This window comes from Lachnellula hyalina, assembly GCF_007821495.1.
Source record: "Lachnellula hyalina strain CBS 185.66 chromosome Unknown contig00153, whole genome shotgun sequence".
Lineage (NCBI taxonomy): Eukaryota > Fungi > Ascomycota > Leotiomycetes > Helotiales > Lachnaceae > Lachnellula > Lachnellula hyalina.
In genome coordinates this window covers 7,614-23,678 of record NW_022157267.1, presented here as the reverse complement: position 1 = coordinate 23,678, position 16,065 = coordinate 7,614, and the positions used below count along the sequence as shown (strand labels likewise).

Here is a 16,065-nt window from a genome sequence, read left to right as displayed (position 1 = left end):
GGCCAGACTGGCGAACTTTTTTCGGGGGCTCAACTGCTTCTTGTTGCGAGTGCCGAATGATCCCTTCGGGCGTCCTCTGCGCCTCTTCTCTCTAAGAATATCGCGGCTGGAGGTAGCAGTGTGAGATGATACAGCGGCTAGAATGTCTTCATCTTCGGTGTCGGAACTTTCGCCGGTATCGTAGTCTGAGTCTTCTGGGGAAGTCCCTTTTGGAGGAGCTGTGTCCACCTCAGCGTCTTCTGTTTCCGAGAAAACCGGGCGACCGAGAGGTCTCTTATGTGACCGTTGGGTCTTTTGTGCGACAAGAGGGCGTGAGAAGTTCGAGAAAACCGCAGGGTGTTGATTGAAAGAACTGGCAGGAGGCTCCACAATCACCACATCCTCAGCTTCATTATGTACAACATAGTTCTTGTTTCCCCCTTCAGGCTCAGTTCCGTCATCAACACTGTCTTCTTCGTCCAAGTCATCAAAGTCGAGATCAAAGAAAGTAGTACTGGTGCCTTCGTATCCCTCAATTCTCAAGACAACTGCCATCAACTGAAGCTCAGTTGGAAGACGTTCGCGTCCCTCATATCCAACATCAAAATTCTCCTGAACCGGTAAGTGATAAAGGAAGCGCTTGGTGAGTTGAATGTCTGCTTTGCTGATAGAGAATGTAGAAGATTGTCCAAGTGAGACGCGGCCGTATTCCTCTTCCCAAATAGCTTCCCACTCCTCGGCCGTGTTTTGAGGACTGCTCATTAGCAATGCAAGTTGCCGATGTCTAATTCGCTCGAGGATAATATCTTCTTTCTCACTGAGCGCCAGCTCCTGGTCATATAGCTTGGCAAAATCTTCGTTCTCTTCACCCGAGAGGTCTAGAAAGTCGCTGACGCATTGTAAAGACATGCTTCTAGTCAACTCGCGGAAGACGATGAGCTTCATGCCGTTTGAAATGCTAACCCATTGAACATCGCTTTCTTCGTAGGCTTTGACGAATTCTCTCGTCTCCATTTGGCCCTCAGTGTTCTTAACATCCCTCGGAACCCATCCATCATACTCCTCTTCAACAGGCTCCCCACCATTCGCCGGATACCCCTTCAGAAAAGGAGCGCGTGGTGCAACTTCATCACCAAACAAGCGATTGAAATTCCCAGGCTCCCCAACAGCCTCCCACCTAAACCCCAAGCCTTTCTCCATCTCGTTCGCTGGGCGGTGCACCAGCTGTAGCGGCTCTTCTTCGCACTTGTTACAAGAATACGAATCCTCCGTATCGTTTTGTGGATATGCCTCCAAAGGAATGGTAGGAAACGCGGCAGGCGGCAGTGTTGGATCGTATGGAGTGATAGGGAGAATAAAGACGGGTTTGGGTGGTAGGTATTCGTCGATCTTGTCGTCGTCGCGATATCGAAGTGGGCGACGCGTTATAGATCTTAGCTCCATTTGTTTTTGAAGTATGTCGAAAGCAAAGCAAACAACGCGTGTGGATTGTCAGTGCTAATGCGAGACAGCATAATGTGATATTGCGGTTGGACTTGGCACAATGGATTGGTGAATGGCAGATGTATGCAATATCGAGACGGCGGTGAATTATTGACTGTTCAAATATGAGCATAGGAAGTGGGTAAAGAGGATTTGATAAGTTGCTAATAGCCTTGTAATTCACTTTTGTGACTGCGGTACGGGGACTCTTTTTGTCGGTTCACAATTGAGCAAGACTTGGCTTCGTTCATTAAAAGTGAAATCCCTTCAAATCTCGAATGAATTTCACAAGATGAAACCTCAAAGAATGGTGGCAGAGAAAAAGCGCCCCAGTGCAAACATTCAGATCCCATTAAGAGCACGCATGTAGTCACTTGAGAGTAAAATTCACAACCACAAAAGCTACTCACATTGATAGAGATTTTGAAAGTGTATTTTGTAATGCATTCATTTGCTACTAGCAAACATGCACCTACCATAAATTTGAAATGGAGCCATCTACGCCATTTGGGGTATTTAAAGGAAAACGCCGTTATCAGTACACCAGGTGCAGTCCCCCAAACTCCATTTCCATAACCATATTCCTTCCCACCTGATGTGACCCATGTCGTACAATATACAGCTCTCTATGCCATAGTTCACGTGAATGGAACGAATGTAGTGCGTCCCATAAATCTTGCCTCGTCATCAGCATCATCCAGGTCCATGCCCTCATCATTTATTTCGACTTCTTCCCTGCCTCTTTTAGCTTTCGACTGACTAATTCCGTTGTTGGTTCCATTCAGCACTGTTTGGGTCAAGGTGGCACCTGCAACCGACCTTCTTGCCTCCAAAAGCTGCTGGTAGTTGAGAAGAAGGTTCTTCATACTGTCGTCAAAGGCGACACAGAAGCGCCGAGTTTGGATATATTGGATCGCAGCAATTAGGTCTAGGCGGTACATGCTCATGAGATAGGCTGCTACAACCTCAGCCGAGCGTTCATTGCCGGATTCGCAAAAAACCAGCACCTTTCCCCAGGGTGTTCGAGATTTGGTACCCTGACGAAGGCCAGAGGGGTTATGCTTGCGATATTCTGAGATGAGGTGATTGTTGATAGTTTGAATGGCTCGAGGGAATGCCGCAATGAGCTCCTGATAGTCTGCGACGTCGATAGCGGCTGCTTCAATGCCTAATTGCCGTGCGATTTTCTCACCACTCAAAAGTCTAGCATTCGCAGATCGCGAATCTCTAATGACCAACAACATGGTGATGCCCTGTGTTTGGATGTATGTGATATCGCGAGCTGCAGACGACGGACCCAAGTGAAGGAATGAGAGGATGGGTTGAGCCTTTCTACGCCAGTCGTACTTCCAATCCCTTGTCGCGACTGAAACATGATCTCCTTCAGTCACGCTTTTAAGGATAGCTCGATCTGCTCCCTGGGCAGAGGTGTCGTCGTAGGCGGGCAGGACAAACTTCTGGTCTTCTGGAGCTTGCGGGACGTGAATATGAGGGGGCGATGGAGGCTGCATACAAATATTAGCGCTAAATGTACTTCCCCGCGTGGGCACTATCTACTTACACGCCATGAGTATGCGCCTGAGGGGGTAGCTCCGACGAGTTCAGATGCGGTCACCATATCGTATCCAGATCGTGGGTAAGAGGGTAGGGTTGGTTCACTGGTCTTCATGTTGTACATGGTTGGCATTAAATTCTCTTGTCCCAGCAGACTCCGGAGGTGCTGTTGTTGACTTGGATCCATATGTGGCAATGAGTAGCGGTACAGTATATTGCAATCGAGTTTCGGGCGCGGAAGCGCAAGGCTGAGGAAATATCAGGTACGAAAGGCGATTCACTGAATTTCAGAAATGCGATACAGTTGCACATGCACATGCGCACCGCGCTGTAGCTGGATGGCTTGATCCAATATTTTAAGAATCATCTGGTTTGCATTTTCTTAGAAGAGGGGACACTTTAAAGAAACAACGATGAATCGAGGTCAGAGGACTAGTACTAGGCAGGTGCTAGCTTAGTCAGCTATTCTGGTTTCGGTCGGTGCATTTTCTAGCACCAAACCAGGCACGTGCCTTAGTCCGTATGCAAAGGACCACTAAGGTGCAATGGTTTCTTTATTGATAGTCTAATGAAAGAGGCTCTATAGAATGGACAGGCATAGTTCAACCTCTATAATGAATCGGTCGAGTAATGATGGACAGTACAATATCTGATATTATCACAACACCTGGTGCACTAATGCCTACGTCTACTTAGCACCTTTACTAGACCCAGGCTTCCTCGACGGGGCAGGCTTTGGCTTTAGTGATCTCGTAGAATCCCCATCACCCCCCGAAACTCCATAACGCTCGCTATCCAAGGAAGAAACACTTGTATAGCTGTTCTCTCTTGCCAGAGGAGAATGAACGTCTGGAGTTACAGAGCGAGATCCGGAAGGTGAAAGCTTCTGAACTCTGGTTCCAATAGCAGCAGTACTCTTCTTTCTCCTTCGGTCCGAAGCAGTACTCCCTGCGCGACTGTGTCCTCCAGTAGACTCCTCTGGCTCAGCACTAGGCGTGGTACTTCGTGAAGAGTTCCTGGAATGAGAGCCAGACCGAATGCTTCCGCTACGAGGTCTTTTCTCAACAGTCCCATGTCGATGAACAGAATGATGAATCTTCTCAATATCAGGTGTCTTTCCACGCTTGAAACCCCGATAGCCTGTCCACCATAGCCAACCTCCCTCTTCCTTGGCAACCTTCCTGTCTCTTGCTTTGAAGATCTTCCGCAATCCTGCTCTCCGTTCATTCTCTTTCTCCCAGTATTCCGAGCGGAATATATCCCAGTTCTCGCGGAAAGTTGCAGAAAAGGGTTTCGGCAATAACAAAAGCTGCACATAATCCCCGCCGTCTGCCAAATCCTCCTCGTGACCAAGATCATCGTGCTCATTTATGTTCGGTAACACGTTATTTCCTCCATTCCGTTGCCCTTTCTCCGAATCCTTTAGTAGTGTATGGTCAACAAATCGATACGAGGTCCCGTTGTTGCCAGAAAACAGTCCATATGAGAACAAGAAGCCCAGCGTAGATATGATATCACTCCACCAATGCTGTTTGATGACCACCAGTTTGCAGTTGAAGCCCCTCAATCCCCTATTCGTAGTAAAGACCCATCTCCTGGGATATCGTATCCCTCGTTCCCATTGTCCAGTAACCCAAATCAATATTCCGGTGAAGATGCCGCCCATAAAACAGACCTTCTCAACCACCTCCACCACCCAGTATACGGACCCTCCGACACCACTGCCATCTTCGCGCGGTTTAAGAAACAATGCGTATCCAAAATATATATTCCACAGCCCAAGGAGCATCAAGAAGAATGTGTGCTGTCGTCGTCTAGTTCGTAGTTGGAGCCATTGTACTCGGAGCGATGCTTCGAGGATCAAGAGGTTGAGGTAGATTTGTGGGGGGGACGAGGGTAGAGATGCTAGTGGATCTGGCACTGACGGCGAAGTCTGTGATTCTGTAGAAATGATCGGAGTGGTTGAGGAGATATCGTATCTATTCTCAGGAGGAGGGGCGCCTTTGACTAGTTGGTCTAGTTTCGACATTGCGCGCGAGGTTGAGTCTTGGCTATTTCATGGTGGATGTGCGATTCTGGACTGCTATGATATCATCTTGATGGTTGTAGCTTCAAGAATATGTATTCGTGGGTCAAGACTGTTACTGTGAGGTTGAGAGTTGAGAGTTGCTATTTTTGCAAAACTCGTTTGTTGTTCTACGATGCAAGGTTGAAAAGCCGCGGTTATGAGTTCAGGATGGATGGGGGAGGAACAACTTTCTTTAGGAACCCTAGACATGTGCCTTCACAACAAATTTACTATATGTACAGGTACGCAGTGGTCATTTTTATTTTTATTTTTAATCATTGCAGTACTCAAACTCGAGTTGATAACCCCTGGCCCTTTCTTTCGCATTCGCTTTCACAGTGCTCGGAGTAGGAACTTTTAAACTCCGCTGTCGCTGTTGCAAGAGTCGGCCACCAGATTGAGCCGACTGACACGTCCACGCAACACCAGCAAATCCGCGGGTTTTGAGCCGTTCGGAACTGATGTGTATAGTGACTTTCTATGCGGAGTATAGTGTTGCCAATATTGAACTTATTTGATACTGTACCAATCACCTTTTACCGCTTCTTCGTCCGCCAATTGGCGATTTCGTTGAATCGCCACAACACCATCTAGGTACAACAATATCATCATCGATACTCGGGTCCGCAGGTGCCACGCACTTAATGACTGCCTAAGTCCGATTCCAAGACCAAACAAATTTCATTCACACATAAGACACGAGAGGCAGTCCTCCTGCTTCTCAACCTCCATCTTCCACGTTGTGTCCCACTCCCAGTCTGCCGTCGCTCTTGCGATCAATCCCCATCAACGCATGCGCCAGACGAACTGTGATAACTCACTTCAAACACCTACGGCTTCCCTGCACCAAGCCCAAAAGGAATACGTATTCCACCATGTCTGCTGAGAACTCCGATTCCTCTAATCGAGGCCAACAGCCAATGTTGGCCTCGCAAAGAGCGCAACCAAAATTGGCACCTGTGAAGCCAGGATACTTCCCTCTGGGGTACAAAGCTGCAGTCGGTCAATGGTGGGCGAGCATCTCACCCGCAGTTGCAGAACACAATGTCATGTCCTTCGTCCCATATCTCCAGAAACCTCCTACCCATACACAAACTGGATCTGCACCTGTATCCGCGCAACAATCAAGTATGTCCATCAATACGGACCCTGAGCGAATTGCAAGGCCAGTCAGGACGAATTCTATAAACGATCCTTATGGCCCAAGATCGTGGCACTCGAAACTCGTACAACTGAGTGGGAAGAACAGAGCGCTGAATGAGTTCTCGGTGCAGAGAGATAACGAGGATGTGGAGGAGAACTTGGTGATGCTACATGGTTATGGAGCTGGACTTGGGTTTTTCTACAAGAACTTTGAAGGATTGAGCAGAGTAAAGGGCTGGAAGATATATGCTCTTGATATGTTGGGAATGGGAAGAAGTAGTAGACCACCTTTTAAGGTACACGCCAAGGACCAAGCGGGGAAGATCAGCGAGGCGGAGAACTGGTTCATCGATGCACTGGAGGAGTGGAGAATATTGAAGAAGATCGACACGTTCACACTGCTCGGACACAGTATGGGAGGCTACATGGCAGTAGCATATGCTTTGAAGTACCCCGGGCATCTCAATAAGCTTGTCCTGGCCTCACCAGTCGGGATACCTGAAGATCCATACGCAGTACATGCCGCAATGCCAGAACCAGGAGACTCAACAATGGCATCTGAGTTTCTACAAGACCAAGAAGAGGAAACAGTTCAGCACAACGGCAATCTAAAGACCAACGGCGACAACAATAACTTCCTGAATGCTCGCTCAAAAGCAGATGTCGGCCGAAAGCCCACCGAAGCAGCAGCACCACCACCCCGTCGACCCATCCCAAAATGGCTCTCTTACCTCTGGGACGCCAACATCTCCCCATTCAGTGTTATTCGCTGGACAGGACCTCTAGGCCCACGCTTCGTCTCGGGCTGGACATCCCGCCGCTTCTCACATCTACCTGAACAAGAATCTGAAGCCCTGCACGACTACGCCTACTCCCTGTTCCGCCAGAGAGGTAGCGGCGAGTACGCACTAGCCTATATTCTTGCTCCCGGCGCATTCGCCCGCAGTCCACTCATCCGACGCATTCAAGGCGTTGGCCGACAAAGTCTCCCTACACCGTCACCTACCGCCACATCTCCTTCCACTCTCACCAAAGAAACCGGCATTCCAGTCATCCTTATGTACGGCGAAAACGACTGGATGGACGTAGCCGGTGGATTCGCAGCTGAGCAAAAACTCAAGGAAGAAAAGGCTAGAGCACTAGAAATCGCGAGTGCAGAGGAGAAGAGGAAGGAGAATGGGAACGCAAAGGTGGTGATTATCAAGAAAGCGGGGCATCATCTTTATCTGGAGGGCTGGGAGGAGTTTAATGAGATTATGAGGGAGGAGATGGAGGAGACGAAGAGGCATAGTAAAGCTGCTGCTGCCGCTTAAAGGGAAACTATGATGTGATCTTGGGACTGGTAGGGCATGGAGGCGGGGGCGGGGATGGGGATAGGGGTGTTTAGGCGTTTGGGATGAGAGATGCTGTATAGCTGTATAATAGATCGTAGACCAGAGACACTAATGAGCGCTATACCGTACTAGATAAACAGACAAACGATGAATACATTAACTATTCCTGCTCCTCTACATTGATATACACTCCTTATAACACCTCACAAGTACTAACGGACGTCTTCCCTCCTTTCCAACCCCAAATCATTCAGGCTTTCTAATCCAACTTCATATACATAAAATATAACCTATTATCTCCCCACGTTCCCCTAATAACCCGAAAGAAAATCTTAACAACATTATAAATGCACGAACCTACATACCTACACAGGAGCAACCTCAGTACGTGAACGCAACTCCAAGTGATGAATTGAGAAGCGAGGTAAATAAAGTGAGGTGATGATGAAGAAAGGGAGATACGGTTGGTAGATGCTTATGCTGTAAATGTACTTTGTTGTAGAGTAAAGTAAAAGTAAAGTAAAATAAAGTACATACAGTAGTGCTAAGGAGGCTCTAAGCGTATTTGCTTATCCTAGTAATAGTGTGATAGTGTAAAAAATAGAAGGAAGAAATTGATGATATGCTATGGTATGTATTCGCACCAACTAACGCTTAGCATCCTTTCCCCTCTCTTCTAGCCCTAGAATTTTGAAAAGGAATGAGATGGATGAAGAATGGCCCGGAAATTGCAAGTCGGAAGAATAGTACCTATAGAATGTTACGCAGCAGATGAAAGAACGACAATTGCATTTCATGCTTGCCTTAGATATGCTTCTGAAAGTCCAATTTGAAACGCGTTTCAAGGTGCTTATTCGAGCACTGCAGTGTGGGAAGGACTTGCATATGCATATGCGGATCCTGGGGGATGAATGGGAAGACTTGCATATGAGAAATATGAAATATGAGGAGGTAGTACTCGTATCGCCCACTGGGAAGCGGATCCCGTTCCTTGCAATACGATGCGATCGTCCTGTCCCATAAAGGTAACCATTCGTGCCGAGCAAGCGATCCTGAGGCTGAGCCAGGCCAGCTTCGTTTCCCCGCAAATTAAGAACCGCAGACTTAGGAGGCTGATGGAGGTGGAGATGGAGGCTTGCCTTCGGAGGTTTGTGGTGGGGGCAGAGTGGGGGCGAAGCCAAGCTTCGGATGTTGGAATGGGTAATTGGTAAAGTAAGCCAAAAATCCGTAATATGTATGTGAATGGTGTTGGCTATGGTGAGACATTTTTGGTCCAGCCTTGCTGTGTTGGAAGTAGAATTGACCTACAATACCAACTGAAGTGGCAGTTGCAGTTGGATAATACGAGAGCACCAACAGTCCATTCGTTGTTGCGAGTGCTAAGGCATGGCTGCTTCGCCGTGTTCTGACTGTTATCGCCCCCTATATGCCGACTCATTTATTTTAGAAGCACGGCGTTGATTGCCCATATATAGCGTTCAGTTAATTAAAATCGGGAGACTTGTATGAAACTGCCACAATATGCATCGAGGAAAGGAAAAGTTGGTCAAATTGCATCTGCCATGCATAGACGTAGCACGGCATTGCTGTGGCATGTCAAATATCGCCTAGCTACTCCTACTCCTATATGGATGTAGCAGAGAGGCGTGATGGTATGATGTCCATCTTGTGTAATATTCGGTTGGCGAAAAGCGTCTCATGGGCAGCTCAGCCTCATCCGATGTAATCCTGCTGTATCTATTCAGAGTTACAGCAGAGGCCATGAAACTCTTCGCACTACATCTGCCAGATGCAAATTGTGGAGATTGAACACGGGTTGAAGCATCTAGATATCGCCTGGCGAGGACCAATGATGGTGAAAAGATTTCTTCTCGAAGCTGTGGAACGCAATCATTGGACATTTGACGGCAGATGTTTATGTCGTGGAAAGGGAGGGACTGTACGACTTGTTGGAAGAAAAAGATACTGACTGAGGTTGGTATTAAAGGGTTTGAGGTATGAGGTATGAGTTGTGCGAGGGATGAAGGGAAATATAAGGGACTGTTCGGATGCAAAGGAATGGGATGAACTGCACACGCACTACCTCTCGATACCAAATGCATGCAAATCAATAAATGCGAACCCAGCAAGGTGGTTGGTTGTCCAAGCTTCTCGGTCCCACCTGTCAACTTTGACATGAGAGCACACGACATCCCGAACCAGCACATGGCGTTTCTGTATCTTGTACTGCAGGCTGCAAATACTAATTCAAGGCCTATCTATGGACAGTAGCAGAACAGAGCGGTAATTCATGTAACCAGCACTCAGCATCCACATCCAAAGGGACATGCACATGCACATGAAACCAGAAAAGTACTGCTGTAACCTTGCTTACGTGCCGTGCCGAAGAGCAACAGCATACAGTACCTTCCGTACCTACGGTATCTTTATCGCGTGGGAGGAAGGTAGCTTTGGAGGCTGGAAGTCATTTTTATGTCGCAGGCGAGGCAGGCCACTCACTCCACCGCCATCTGTCGATGATAATCAATTGTGGGCCAAGTGGAAGTGAACCCTGCAGGGCATCAATTGGAATCTTGGGCTTGAATTGGCGGTGCATTGCCAAGATATGAGTACTTCCAAGTACTATACAGTACGGAGTATAGAGTAGCTGCATTCGGCTTGCCAGGGTGATTGCTAATTGGGCTATTCGATACGAGTTAGGAGCTTACTTGCCTTGAGGTTCTTAACAGATTCCCCCGCAGCCGTAAAATAAGCGTGTTAGAACCTATCTAATAATACGAGCAGGATGATAGAGTTGTCCTACTCGTTGTACGAGGTGCGACTCGACAAGAGGGATGGAATTTGCCCCCCACAATGCCATGTGTGGTTGGTTGACGCCGGTGCAACCTTGTGATTGGTAAAACTTTGGAATCTTACCAAGTAAAATGGCACTTTGTGAATATCCAACGCCATAGATGAGATGGACGGCGCTGCGCCAGAATGATACTGTACCTCGAGAAAAGGGACCCAGATAGCATAGCCAGCCTGCCAGGCAGGTGGATCTGCTAATTAGTAAGGTACTGTAGACTGCCACTCAGAGCTTGCGCATTGCAACAATTTGGCCTTCCAAAGTTCCATGGAGCTTCTCGAACCTGTCTCTCAGTTAAATCGCAACGATAGGTGTGAATTCACAAAAACATCACACGTTACATGGACCAGCCCGGCGATATGCAACCAGCCACTGGGGTAAGATCCCTCCGTCGTCCGTCGTCCGTCCCAAGGCCAGTCAGTGCCTGAGCTTAGCCATTCACACGCCTCAGCCGCGATATAGACCAGCCAGGGCCAGGGTGATAGCGTCAAGACCCCAGCTTGTTGCGGAGAAGGCCCGTTTGTTTTTCTCTGCTTCTAGTGAGAAAGTCTTATCTTTATCTCACTCTCTTGCCTTGATCCTTGCATGTAGACGGCTATAGACCATACTAGACCCTGTAACCTCACCCTACCTCACGTCCCTCACGTCCCTCACGCGAAGGAAGATGAGAGGGCAGGCCAGGCGACTATATTATTTCCAAACCTCCCATTTCTGCTGACGGCCTTTCTCTCTTCTTCTTGCAGCCCAGACAAGATAATCGTGCAATACCGACAGTGCGGTGCAATTGCGATCCTACTCTTCGCCCGGATCGACTCTATCTTACACCCCGACTCACCAAGCCACATTCACCAGCCTCCAAGGCTGTACGTATATGACTCCAGACAGGCTTCTTTTCACACTCAACCTCGGGGACTTCAACGATAAAAGAGAAGAGTTCACCCAACTCTTGGAACACGACCACACAACCCAGCATCTTCATTACCCTACCCTATCTGGCGCTTCTAGATCTCATCTTCGCATCTTCCCATACCATGGCTTCTGAAGTCCCAACCTCCGCTGCTTCTCCTCAAGTCGAAAACGACTACAAAGAGCCTGTGCATGACAATGTAGATATCGGCGACACTGCTTTCGTTGTTCCCGATCGCCCTGCTGGTTGGAAATGGCGCGCTCGCAAGATTGGCCCTCTCACCATTCCCTGGTATGCCTCGCCGCGATTCCAGCTGATCATGGTGTCTTTCGTTTGTTTCCTGTGTCCGGGCATGTTCAACGCTTTGGGTGGTCTTGGAGGAGGAGGAAAGACGGACGCTACACTGGCCGATAATATGGTTCGTACTACTCATGCGTACATATGCCACTTGCGCTTTCCCTATACAGTCATATTCACAATGCTGACATTAATACGTTGATTGCAGAACACGGCTCTCTACTCCACATTCGCAGTCTTTGGTTTCTTCGGTGGCACATTCGTTAACAAGCTTGGTGTCAAGGGCACGCTTGCCTTTGGTGGACTTGGATACTGCATCTATGCCATTTCTTTGCTCGCATCAGTACATGCCGACGTCAGCGGTTTCAACATCTTTGCTGGTGCCCTTCTTGGAGTATGCGCTGGTCTTCTCTGGACTGCCCAAGGAACTATTATGATCTCCTATCCCAAGGAGAGTTCCAAGGGTAAGTTTTTTGCCATTTTCTGGGCTATTTTCAACGCGGGGGCTGTTATTGGGAGTTTGGTAAGTTCCGGTCCTCTCTTCCATCGCGTCTACATCCAAATATGTGTACTTGCGCTTCATACACTATAACTACATCCTAACATTTTTCGCCAGATCCCACTCGGTCAGAATATCCATGTTACAGCCAACAAGACGGTTGGAGATGGTACTTATATTGCCTTTATCATCCTCATGTTCCTTGGTGCATGCCTCGCCCTCCTTCTCTGCAACGCCAACGATGTCATTCGTCCCGATGGATCCAAGGTCGTTCTAATGAAACATCCTAGCTGGCAATCGGAATTCATTGGTCTCTGGGAGACCCTTCGACATGAGCCCCTGGTCGTCCTCCTATTCCCCATGTTTTGGTCCTCCAACTGGTTCACAACCTACCAACAGAATAGCGTCAACGGTGCCCATTTTGATACCCGCACCAAGGCTTTGAACAACCTCCTCTACTACCTTGCTCAGATCGTTGGTGCTATTGTCTATGGCGTATGTATGGATATTACCTGGGTCCGCCGTTCGGTTCGTGCCAAGCTCTCCCTCGGTCTTCTTTTCGTCCTCACCCTGGCTATTTGGGGTGGTGGATACGATTACGCCAAGGGATATACTCGTGAATCCGTCAACACAGATCCCAAAGTCGGACCAGTCACGGACTTCAAGCCTACCGATTGGAAAACGTCTGGTTATGCCGGTCCCATGTTCCTTTACTTTTTCTACGGGTTCTACGATTCCGTCTGGCAAGCGGCTGTTTACTGGTACGTAGATTTCCTCCACCACAACTGTAAACGAAACTTGCTAACAAGAAACCAGGTACATGGGCGCACTCTCTAACTCTGGTCGTCGCGCCGCCAACTACGTCGGATTTTACAAGGGAATCCAATCCGCGGGCGCAGCCGTCATCTGGTCTCTCGACTCCCGCAAGATCTCCTTCATGGCTGAGTTCGCCTCGACCTGGGGTCTCCTACTCTTCTCCCTCGTCTGCGCCACGCCCGTCATCTGGTTCAAGGTCAAGGACCATGTCACCGTCGAAGAAGATCTGGTTGGCACGGGTGAGACGCTTGCTGATGTGCTACCTGAGGGACATGCCGAGAAGACTGGCATTGCATGATTTACATAATGGGAAGTTGGGATGAGAGGGAGTGCGGGGATAATTTTTAAATACCAATGTTTTCACCATGTGCCCGTTCATGAATGGGGGCAATCATTGGGTCAATTTATGCATCGTATCGGCGTTATGATGGAATTTCTTAATGATGTGATGGCTAGGCTTTAGTACTACGGTACTATAGTACGCTATGAATGATACTCTATGAACTTAATATCCCCCTCTCAGCTTGTTGATCTGTGAAATTAGAAATGTGATGTGAGTGATTCTTAAATGTACTGTCCGCTAATTAGCAAAATCTAGACTCGGGTTATTCAGCGTTGCAATTTGCGTGTCTTCTGCATCTATCGGGTAGTCCTGGGGTCTCTTATAGTATTGGCACTCTAGTTAAATTCTCATTCGTTTCTCCATACCACTAGCAGACATCCAGTGGTAAGACAATCAATAATCAACCTGACTATCGATTCTTATTGATCAACAAAGTTTTTTTATCATATTGCAGTTGCTGAAGTGGTTCAATGCAATCTAGGACAAGACGCTGAAATGTTTAGCATGTGAAGTTGTCCATCTCCAAGTCTGAAAAGTAGGATTATAATTATCTCGTAATGAAAAAGTGTGCCGATGGGATTACGTATAGCTTTAGTGGTTGTTGTCCCAAGGCTGGGAGAGGTGCTCTGCCTACGTACTTACTATTTGTAGAAAAAGGGGTGTGGTCAAAAAGGGGTTCGGATAGTAGAACTAAGCGACATTTGCACGTGGCGGAGCGGGATGGGGAGAAGACTAGCCTCTATTTAGCCTCGGTTCAATCACGCGGGGTGTGGGGGGGACACTAGGGAAATTTGAAGATACCTAGGTAGGTAAGATTGCATCTAAGCAGATGATGCGTCTGTCTTTATTCGCCCAAAACAAGCGGCAATTGAGTGAGCTCTTCTCTCACATAGTTGGGTTCATGAGGAGATGTTGTCTTCAACGTCAAGGGTCCCGTTAGGTTTTGCCGCGATTGTTTGCGTTATCACGATAGTGCTCCTAGTCTACAACACCGTCTTCAACATACCTGTTGCTTTCTCGGTAGTAACTTACGGCCATCACCTCCCTCTCATAGCGACTTCGATTGGAGATCTTGGCTGGGTCACTGATCCCGTCTTGAACGATGGGGGCATCTATCATGATGGTGGAGGCGGTGCTAGTACAAATGGGTACCATGTCCAGATCTTCGCTGACTCGGCTACGAACTCAAGCGGCTTTAATTTTGTGCACAACTCTGTTGCTTATTTTGGCTATGTAAGTCTTCTCAAACCATTGCGCCGCTAGTACTAATGTCATGATCAGAGAGAGCCAGGAAATCCCATAAAACAATATCAATTCGGTATGAAGGGACTAGAAGGCGAAGCCATATTTAGCGGCATTGTACCTGTCGGACCGGAAGGGAATGAAACTGATGTTGGCCCTATATTTGCCGTCTGGAGTAAGAAATCTCGAACAGTTTTGACTCTCATTACGCCCATCTCGCTTCAACTAGGAAGCAAATCCTGCAATATTTGCTTTGCGGGATTAACTCACGGATATTAATACATACGACGGGTCGGCTTCGTAAAGATCATTTTCAACGCCTCTATTGTTTTAGATGTTTGAGACATTTAGAGAAATTCTATGTCCAGATCATGTCATAGACCTGAGTTCTTTGGATCTTGTGAAGCAATTAGTGCTGTATTTCCATAAGATGATGCCAATCTAGTAGGAGCAACAGCTGACTTTAAGAACCCTTAGTGTTGAGCGGTATGACCCCAATGCCGGACGGGCAAACTCTTTTGGGAGTATTCCCGTGTTTGAATGAAGGGACTAGCACAGACTTCTACAACACGATGGTGCAGATGAACGTCACAGACCCCGAGACTATTGCACCAGGAGAGAGCCCTCCGTTCAAACGCCTCGGTAATGGAAGACTTTTCTACGCGAACGAGGTATACGTAAGTAATGAAAAGGGGAAATCTACGATTCAAGATGGCTTGTTTGATTGAGAAATTCTTTCGGCAAAGCAATTGCTGACTTCGTGTTGTCTATAGTATGGTACTTTTGCTCTAGAAGTAAAGCCTGATGGATATCTGTATTTGTACGGCTCCGATGTGACGGGGATAAAGTTGGCCAGGACACCAAGTACGCCTAGCAGCATCGCAGATCGGAATCAGTATACTTATTATAACTCTGCGACGAAATCATGGCAAATAGATCCTCTCACCAAAAATGATGCAACAGGAAATATCATCACCTGGAGCGTACCATTGATTGTAGAAGGCCCTAAAAATGGAACTTTACTTGGGCCAAATGTAGGTGATGTCTGGTATGATAACTACCACAAAACGACAGTGATGGTAAGCGTTCGGACACATATTTCCTGTTGGAGATGTTTCACCAAAAAAGAACATGAAGAGATTCTGACTTCCTTGGGTCTCATAGATGTGGAACGATGCGGGTATAGATGCGACATTTTGGTTCAGGTACGAAACGTCTAGAGCACTACTTCTTCCTCCCCCAAAATCTCACATTCCTTGTACTTCAATCTTCTGAAAAGTTGCTGACTCTGGGGTTATGCAGCTATGTGGAAAGTGGTGAGGTAGAACGCCCTTGGAGTAAGCCTGTCGGTAAGTCAAAGTCTTGAAAGCAGTCCCATCTGCTGCCAAAAGTCTTCCAATCTTCCATGCGTGTATGTGAAATTCCGTTATTAACTTCTTACAGCCATTTGGACACCGCCAATTCCTCCTGAGTGTGCTGCCGCACCGGAGCTCAATTTCAATTACCAAGGTCACGCGCACCCTGGATGGGATCCGACGGGCAAGACTCTTTTG

The 16,065-nt window shown here is 47.7% G+C and overlaps 5 protein-coding genes across 5 annotated transcripts; 3 read left to right on the top strand and 2 right to left on the bottom strand.

The window, feature by feature from the left end:
* Positions 1-2,099: 2,099 nt before the first annotated feature.
* styx-a (Serine/threonine/tyrosine-interacting protein A) lies at positions 2,100-3,130 on the bottom strand (the record flags this gene model as incomplete). The annotated part of the gene is made up of 2 exons (XM_031152959.1): positions 2,100-2,966; positions 3,023-3,130. The coding sequence occupies 2 exons, from the start codon at positions 3,128-3,130 to the stop codon at positions 2,100-2,102; spliced, it is 975 nt and encodes a 324-aa protein (XP_031002756.1).
* Positions 3,131-3,703: 573 nt separating this feature from the next.
* On the bottom strand, positions 3,704-5,044 carry spo7 (Sporulation-specific protein spo7; the record flags this gene model as incomplete). The annotated part of the gene is made up of 1 exon (XM_031152958.1): positions 3,704-5,044. One exon carries the CDS (start codon positions 5,042-5,044, stop codon positions 3,704-3,706), a length of 1,341 nt encoding a protein of 446 aa, XP_031002754.1.
* A 914-nt stretch (positions 5,045-5,958) lies between these two features.
* LHYA1_G008036 (putative cardiolipin-specific deacylase, mitochondrial) lies at positions 5,959-7,539 on the top strand (the record flags this gene model as incomplete). The annotated part of the gene is made up of 1 exon (XM_031152957.1): positions 5,959-7,539. The coding sequence occupies one exon, from the start codon at positions 5,959-5,961 to the stop codon at positions 7,537-7,539; it is 1,581 nt and encodes a 526-aa protein (XP_031002751.1).
* A 3,900-nt stretch (positions 7,540-11,439) lies between these two features.
* On the top strand, positions 11,440-13,225 carry LHYA1_G008035 (UNC93-like protein; the record flags this gene model as incomplete). The annotated part of the gene is made up of 4 exons (XM_031152956.1): positions 11,440-11,733; positions 11,821-12,135; positions 12,229-12,872; positions 12,928-13,225. 4 exons carry the CDS (start codon positions 11,440-11,442, stop codon positions 13,223-13,225), a joined length of 1,551 nt encoding a protein of 516 aa, XP_031002753.1.
* Positions 13,226-14,179: 954 nt separating this feature from the next.
* On the top strand, positions 14,180-16,065 carry LHYA1_G008034 (uncharacterized protein; the record flags this gene model as incomplete). Its single annotated transcript, XM_031152955.1, has 7 exons — positions 14,180-14,503; positions 14,552-14,687; positions 14,990-15,189; positions 15,286-15,591; positions 15,677-15,726; positions 15,815-15,861; positions 15,956-16,065. Coding segments are annotated over 7 exons (1,173 nt in total), but the record flags the coding sequence as incomplete, so codon positions are not given.